Below are 8,181 nucleotides of genomic sequence, written 5' to 3'. Positions count from 1 at the left end.
GGAAAGAATTGACAGACTGCTTCCTGGGGTATTTGGAGTCAAGTTGGACAGAATTACAAACATGGAAGCACCTAATGGTTTCCCTACACAAGATCAAGGTCACTCATGAAGTCTGTTGCATCACCCTCTTTTACCTGTGGAGAGCGAACATCACGTGAGTTAGGTGTTTGGATTGTGTTGAAGTGAGTATCCTTCCTCCCCTCCGCCCTCCCCCCTCCCTCCATCCCGCCCTCCCTCTGCTCCCTCCTTCCTGCATCTGAATCGCAGTCTGATTTTTCTCCGGGTCTGGTGTGGAGCCTAGCATTGGACCTGGGCTTTTGGGCAGATCAGCACATTTTCCCCATTTGCTCCTTCCTTCCTCTCTTCCCACCTCCCCCTGTGCTTTTGTTTTCCAAATTATGGGCCTATCAAAATTAATGAACTCATTTATTTTCTCTCTATTGAATGCACACCAAAAACGATTATATTTCTAAATAGGCCAATGGCGCCATGTGGATGCACCTGAGCCTCCTGGGAGCTACCAAAGCACGTGTTACAACCTTGGGAACCCTTGTGAGAACAGGATGGGGAAATGTGAGAGAGCCCTGACAAGACAGGAGGTTTTCTTGCCCGATGCTTGCCTGGTGCCTCTATTCCCCATTCCGAGCATGTCTGGGGCTCCACGAGGATGTCAGTGATGAGGATACACTGTGTGGTCAGTATTCCAAGGCGCTGCCAAGGCAAAATCTAAGACACATGATTTTGCTGGCAAAGCAGGTGTCCTGCTTTGAGTTGTAACATAACCAGTGAGCAATAGCTCATGAAATGACCTTCTTTTCAATTTATTAAAGGGCAAGCCTTTCTTGGAAATCCATCTACTTCACTGAGCTCTAAATCAAGACGGCCTCTACCAGGGCCCTTTCAACATCTCTTGTCCCGACGTTGACTTTCACAGACTCAGGCACTAAACTGACCCTTCCTTCCTTTCACTCGCCAGGAAGCCCAGCGTTAAAATGTATTTCCTAACGGTGAGCGTGTGCCGCGGGCTGGATTTTCATATCTGTCTCTCTGATGTGACAGTGGGTCGAGCATGATGCCAAGTCTCTCTGTGTTCCAAGGCCACAGACAACAGCCTTTTGCTGGTGAAAAGGAGGACAAAGTCAAGTGATGCTGGGAGATCAGCTCCCACTCCCCCCCCCCCACCCCCGAGGGACCAGGAAGCCCCCTGACCCTGGTCAGTAGCACGATCTTGGGACATATTTTTATTCCTGTGTTGACTTGGTTCTCTGGGTCATGCCTTGATCCTTTCAGGGTGCGTTTTATAACCCGTGCTGATCTGCCTGGAAGCTACAAAGTAAGCCCAGGGGAACTGGATGTGCCAGGACCAGCCTTAGCACTGGCTTTGCCCTCCACCACTTTGTCTTCCTCCTCTTCTCCTGTGTGCGTGACAGGAGCATCTCCTTCCAGCGCTGGGTGAGCAGGCAGGCTCTGGGGATCTGTCAGAACTTCCCAGGGCACTCCAGGGTATCTCCAGGAGACAGGAGTGAAAATCTCCCAGGGGCTACCCTGCCCAAAGGTCCCTGGAAGAACAGAGATAAATTAATAGATAGTAAGCATAGGATGGGAGGTAACCTGTCTTCTCATCAGAGTGAAGCTTGGCTAGGTCTCCTTAACCCTTGCTAGGTCCACGTAATCAAATTCAGTTCTGCTCCTGTAGTTTCATAAGAAACGATTCCATGGCCACTAGCCCTGGAGACTCAAGCCAGAACGCCTCCTACAAAATGTATCACATCGGGGTGCAAGCAACTCAGCATGTACTAAGAACCTGCAGGATAAATCCAAAATCATTCTGGCACCTTCTTCAAGAAATATCAGCTAGGGAGACGAGAACCTGCTGAAACAGGTACAGAGTCTCTCTGAGCAGTAAATCGGGTTCATTTCATCACCCCAGCTCACTCAGGCCAGAGCTTTCCCATTACACAGCTCCCCCAGTCCTGAATCTTTCCTAGCAAAACGTGATCACATGCTTCCGTACCAAATTCACAGCCTCCAGCCTCGCCGAGTTCTCTAAATTTAAATGTCTCTGATTCTGATAGTTTCTGTGAAAGTAAACTGACTTTAAGGTATACAATGGATTTTGTCCCCCTCCCCCAAATTCTTATGTGGAAACCCTAAACCCTAGTGTGACTGTATTTGGAGAGCAGGCTTTTATGGAAGTAATTAAGGTTAAATGATGTCATAAGACAAGGACCTTGATCTAATAAGATCAGTGTTCTTAGAAGGAGGGACACCAGAGTATTTGCATTTCCTCTCTCTCTCTCTCTCTCTCTCTCTCTCTCTCTCTCTCTCTCTTTCTCTCCACCCCTCCCCCTACTCCCTGGGCCATATAAGGACTCAACAATTGGTGTCCATAAAAGGAGCCCCTCTGCAAGAACACATGAGAAACACACACACGTGAGAACACAAGTGAGAAATACAGTTCTGTGGCTTAAGCTGCCCAGTCTATGGTAGGTATTTTGTTATGTCAGCCTGAGGTGACTAATACACTTGACCTCGGAGAATCCACGACCCGATGGAGGCTCCGCCTGAAGCCCTGAACCGGGACTGAGCAGCTGGCCAGGTAGGGCGGTCCTTACCGATGTACTCCCCGTCTGTGCTCCACAGGTGCACGGTATGGTCCAGGGAGGATGACAGCAGAACCTTTTCTTCTTCTATCAGCTCCAAACTAATGAGATAAAGGAGAGGAGAGATGCCCCAGGGCTGCTCCAGCATGAAAGGGACATCGGCTCAATATGTCAATACTCCATTAATTAAAGTGGGAATATAGAAGGAAGCCAGGTTAATCTCCTGAATTACCCTTGGCAGCATCTTCTCCCTGTCTCCTACCATGCCACTCCCCCTCCACATTCCCCAACTCCAGACCCAAGACATCAGACAAGATATACTGGAAACATCTTATGGACGATGCGGGGAAGATCAAGAGGTTGGAAAGAAACTTCCTGCCAGGGTTCAGGTCCCGCTCCAGCACTGACTCCTTTTAACTCCAGCGAAAAAAATCTAAAACTTACTAAGCTTCGAAACTTACCCTAAAATACCAGATCAATTCAAGGAGAACAATCATCCATTTACAAGAAAAATGAAGACTTCAGTCTCTTCCTTTACTCTGTGTCGATAGCGTACACATCCTATTCTCATCAAGAGCAGAATTACAGCACTGCTCTCCTCCTTTGGCTAATTTGGAGGGCTTCTGAGAGAATCCATTTGATCCAAGCTGTGAGAAGTAGTTGAACTCTTTTACACATTCTTGAGCTCTAAAACGGATGGTACTCACAATGTCACCATGCTGATATGGACCCGCCAGAACATCACATCTAAGTCAGAGGAAAGAGCACACCTGAGTATGGTGGGAGAGGTACCACCCTCATGCTAGATGCCGTATAACAGTCCCTGCAGGATGGGGTCGGATCTGGATGAGCGTCCAACAGGGAGAGAGGTACTGGTGTAGCAAGTCATTGGTCTTGCTACGTTAATTTGATACATGTTTGTCAAGCACCTACTATGTGCAAGACCCCATGCCAGCTCCAAAGACATATGAAATGGGGCCTGTGCAAGGTCCTTACCCTATGGTTTCCTTTAGCACTTAGGGGTTGGTAAGCATGCAGGAGTACGTAAGTAATCAAATATGATTTTTAAAATAGCTTGGTGAAAGCTACGTTCCCAGTACTTGGAGCAAAGACCAACGTAAGGCTGATCACTCTTACTTCTAAATTCCCATTTCTCATACTTTAGCATTTAAACTTCTCCAGTGGTGGAACAGGAAAAAGTGAATAAAGGGAGGTATGTGAGGGAATTCCCTGGCAGCCCAGTGGTTAGGACTCTGTGCTTTCACTGCCGAGGGCCCAGGTTCCATCCCTGGTTTGGGGAACTAAGACTCCACATGCTGTGCTGTGTGGCCAAAAAAGAAAAACAGAAAAAAAAACGGCGGGGGGATGTATGTGAATATTTACTTCTAAATTGGCTTCACAGAAATGTAATGAAATATTACACAGCCATTTAAATATGTTAAATGTTAAATATGCTAAATAGACCTAAATACGCTTATACGGAAAGCTGGCCAAGAGATACAAAGAAAAAAACAAGTCCTGAAAATGATGTATTGTAGGTGTGCATGTATGTGTTCCTGTATATGCATATATTCATGCATAGAAACTTTCTGGAAGGAAGTTGAAATTCATTAACAGTGTTGCTAGGATGCAGAAAAGGCAGGTTAGGGTGGTAGAGGAGGTCAGAGAAACAACTACTGCTTTTCATTTTACATTCTTTCACGCTGTTAGATTTTTTTCTAAACATGAACACTTCCATAATTGTATGAAAGGGTTTTAACATTTTAAACATATTTTTGTTATTACCAAAGCACTATATTTCCAGAAAAATTAGAAAAGACAGATTTCTAAAAAGAAGAAAATAAAACATATCTATAACCTCATGTATAAAGAGATAACATTTGTTAAATCCTTGATGTATATCTTTCCAGACTTTCAATCTTCCATATACTTCTTCATTTTAACAAGGGTAGAATAGTATTGCAATATTGTTTTGTGATCTGATTTTTTTTCATTTAACAATTTTATCATGAGTATTTTCCCTGTGAATACATTTTCATATACAGCTTCCATATTTAATGACTAAATGATATTCCAGTGTATTATACCATCATATATTTAATCAATGCCCCTTATGTGGGACGTCTAGGTTTCTCTATTATTTTCCTCTCTCTCATAAACAATATGTTGACTCACAACCTTATAACTAAATCTTTGTGCACGTTTCCTATTCTTTCTTTAGGCCAAATCCTTAGAAGTAGAATTGCTGGTTCAAAGCTTTAATGCACATGGGCAACTTGCCCTTCAGATAGTATACACCAATTTACCCTCCATCCAAGAGTGTATGAGTGCCATTTTCCTGTTGCCTTGCCAACACTGAACACTTTCATGAAAATATTCTTCTCTGATCTGTTCTTAAAGGGTTTTAAGAGACCCCTTCCTCACTGGTACAATTTAATTTTATCAACCAGAATATTTAACTAAAACTGAAGCTGTGCTCATCATAGCGTCTCACGTGGAGAGCTCATTACCTGCTCTTGGGAGGCTGCGGCTCCGGCCCCTGCAGACCATACTCCTCGATGTCGTAGACGTGTACAAAGCCGTCCTGGTCAGACACGTAGGCACAGGCGTCCCCTGTTGTCACCGCCATGCTGCTGACCCAGGCTTTGTCTCTGGACTGAAAGACACACGCACCGGGATCATTACACACACGCAGAGGGCCCGTTACATACACACACACAGGGTCCATCACACACATACACGCACACACACGGTCCATCACAGGTAAAGCTTATGTGTCAGACAATGGCAAGTGAAATGTTGTCTTCCGTTTATAGTTCTATTTATAGTAGAACTATAAATGGGAGACAGAACTAGTCACCGTGCCTGTATTAAACTTCCAGCGAGGTAGAAATACAGACAATAAAGCTAAGGGCTTAGAGCCCAGCCCAGCTGTTGTGTCACATAGGCTAGTGTCAAAAAACAAAACAAAACAAAACCCCAAACCTGAAGCATGGAACTTATTTCCAATCCACAGCCCAACTTCCAGGAGTGAAGTTTGCAAAGGGGCAGGCCCGGCCGAATAGCCTCCAGAAGGTGACAGAACCTGGAAGGAGGGAAGCGGGAGGAAGGGTCCCTGGGCGTTTGCGTTTTGTGGTTCCTGAGCTCCCTGGGGCTGAGTCTGGGAGCCTCCGCTCAGAGGCCCTGCAACCTCAGAACTCCAGGGCTGCTGCTGTGTCCCTTGGCTTAATCTGACCAGTTAGAACCATCAATTGGTGTATGTTGGGGCAGGGGGTCCTCTTGGTGGGTTTTGGATTAAATGGCTCAATAGCTTCTCCCTTCTCCACTATTCTGGGCAGCCTTCCTGACGGAGGAGGCTTCCTTGGGCTGTGGAGGGAAGGTATGGAAGTTTGTGCTATGGTGATACTTAATGTGTGTGTGTGTGTGTGTGTGTGTGAGTGTGTGTGTGCGTGTATGTGTGTAAGCACTTCCTTTAAACCCACTGTGGAATTTGCCTAGTCAAAGGAATTCTCTGGCACTTCCTTTTGGCCTGTCAGTCGCAATTGTTGACTGGCTGGCATGTGGGTGTTCACAGCAAGCCTGTGAAGTAGGGGCCCCATGCATACCTCTTCCTCTCGGGAGCTCCCTAAATCTCCAGACTGTGGGATCCTCCTCTTCTCCCAGGGGGGGCGGCCCTGTGCTCCCACCAGGGAAAGCAGAAGCGAGGAACGCCCAGGGTGGAGGGTGGACAGAAGCGTCCGAGGGCACCCGGTGGCGACAGGCCTGAAGCTTCAGGGCAGGGCCGGGTCGGGCTGCGGGAGGAGGTGGGCCCCCTTGGGCGTGCGAGCAGACAGAGGAGGGGGTCCCCTCTCTAGCGAGGAGAATACAGACAACCGAGCGCCCCGGGCTCCGTGCTCACGGCCCCAGCCTGCTCTTGCAACCAGAACTACACAGGTGGCTGCTTTTACACTGCGATTTAAAACAAAACCCTAGCGCTTTGCAGCAGGATGCTGGCCCACCCGTTACGTTTCACCGAAGCCGGGAGGTCCTGTCATCTGTGTGACGTCAGCGAGCTAGTTAGTGGCGGAGGTGGGCCCAGAAGCCGTCTTCTAGGTCTCAGCGGCCTGGCTTCCACGGCTGACCCCCGTTACATAATTCTCGGCTCTTCTGTCAGCCGCCTGTAGGGGCTGGGACGGTCTGTCCCTCACAGGCTATGCTTGATATGTATCTAACCCCACTAATGCCATCCTGTGAGCCCCATGCCCTTCCAGGAACTGTCAGGGGCCTCTGGGGAGGCGGCGGGGCAGGGATACTTGGCTGGGAGGGAGTCCTCGCCCAGCTGGCAGGCGAGTAGGCGGGGCTAGTCAGCCGGGGAGCTCCGGGGGGTCCTGCATGCCTGGGGACCCTGCCTCCTGGGACCCGGGCCTGCAGTGGCCGCGTCTTGGAGAAGCGCTGCACGGCCCCTGTGGGCTCCGTTCTCACCTCGGGGCCCGTTGGCCATTAGGGCAGTGGCGGCTGATTCCAAGTTGGCTTCCCTCGAATCTTCAGGAAGGTGAGGCAGGAAACGCTTCTGTCCGGGCCTGGAGACGAGGAGAGAGTTTCGGGTGCCCTCCCCATGCAGCTCCCGGCTCTCCTCTCATCCTCTCCTGTGGCCGCCCCTGGGCCCGGAGTCGCACAGCTGCCCCTGGACCTGGGCTGGAGCAGGCGAGGGGCACACAGGAGCGCAGGCGGCCTTCCTGGTTCAGAGCCAGCCCAGCCTGGATGGGGGGTAAGGTCTGATGTGAAGGCTAACGGCCCCTGTGGCCCAGGGCACCCCGGGGCTGCCCCAGGACCCCAGGACTTTTGCAGAGAGACAGGGATTGGGAACTTGGTTTGGGCTGGAGGGAGGGGCTGAGAGAGCTGGTAGGGCGGTCAGGGGCTTTGCCTGGAACTCGATGGGCACTTCCCAAGAGGTTCCCACTCCCTGGAATTCCTGGATTGGAATAATACTAATTAACCTTTATGTCACTTTTTACATTTACCAAGATGTAAAACCGTGTGAAATCACATGGTACTGGATTATTTGTCCCAGGGTCAGATGAGGCAATGGAGACTTAGTACAGTTAAAAGCTTTGCTCAAAACCATAAAGAATTCATTCCTTCCTCCCCCCCCCCTTTTTTCCCCCAAGTCTGTTACCTCCCTAGTAGGGACTAGGTATCATGCTGAATGCTGTGGAAATCTGGGGAAGCAGAGAGCTGAACCAAACCAAAAAGAACTACCCTGAGAAATGAGCAAGATTTTATCGGCGCATGGAAGAGGGTGGGGTTATTGTGTGTGGAGAAGGGAGGGGTCAGAGTAGGCTTCTCAGGGGAAGCGGCTTTGGATCTGGAATCTCGAGAGATGAATTGGGCCCTGGGCAGCACAGGGCCAGGGGAGGTCCAGGGAGAGAAAGACGTCAAGCTCTGATCTTCACAACACACCGAAGTGTTGGAATAACTTCTAAACCCATCTCCCTACTTCCCCACCTTCCAGTCCTCCTGCTGAACTTGAAGCATCATCAACACAGGGGCCACCTCTGTCTTTTTTTTTTTTTTTTTGTGGTTGAGTGGCCAATGCAGA

The 8,181-nt window shown here is 49.0% G+C and overlaps 1 protein-coding gene across 1 annotated transcript; it reads right to left on the bottom strand.

Annotated features, from left to right (window-relative positions):
- Positions 1–283: 283 nt before the first annotated feature.
- On the bottom strand, positions 284–7,309 carry LOC309616099 (uncharacterized protein). Its single transcript, XM_082366311.1, has 5 exons — positions 7,065–7,309; positions 5,114–5,259; positions 3,311–3,350; positions 2,616–2,704; positions 284–1,559 (listed from the first exon to the last, which is right to left on the bottom strand). The coding sequence occupies exons 2-5, from the start codon at positions 5,151–5,153 to the stop codon at positions 1,327–1,329; spliced, it is 402 nt and encodes a 133-aa protein (XP_082222437.1). The 5' UTR covers positions 5,154–5,259; positions 7,065–7,309; the 3' UTR covers positions 284–1,326.
- Positions 7,310–8,181: the final 872 nt, after the last annotated feature.

Source organism: Balaenoptera borealis (genome assembly GCF_965194805.1).
Source record: "Balaenoptera borealis genome assembly, chromosome: 18".
Classification (NCBI taxonomy): Eukaryota; Metazoa; Chordata; class Mammalia; order Artiodactyla; family Balaenopteridae; genus Balaenoptera; species Balaenoptera borealis.
Note: the sequence above shows the minus strand (reverse complement) of the source record. Positions and strands in the feature narration are given on the sequence as shown.

Excerpts from the sequence above, each read along its gene's own strand:
- LOC309616099 (XM_082366311.1), bottom strand. The coding sequence starts at position 5,153 with ATGGTCTGCAGGGGCCGGAGCCGCAGCCTCCCAAGAGCAG. Across the intron at positions 3,351-5,113 it reads CCGCAGCCTCCCAAGAGCAG|ATGTGATGTTCTGGCGGGTC; the intron begins GTAATGAGCTCT and ends CCTCTGACTTAG. Across the intron at positions 1,560-2,615 it reads CACAGACGGGGAGTACATCG|GGACCTTTGGGCAGGGTAGC; the intron begins GTAAGGACCGCC and ends CTGTTCTTCCAG.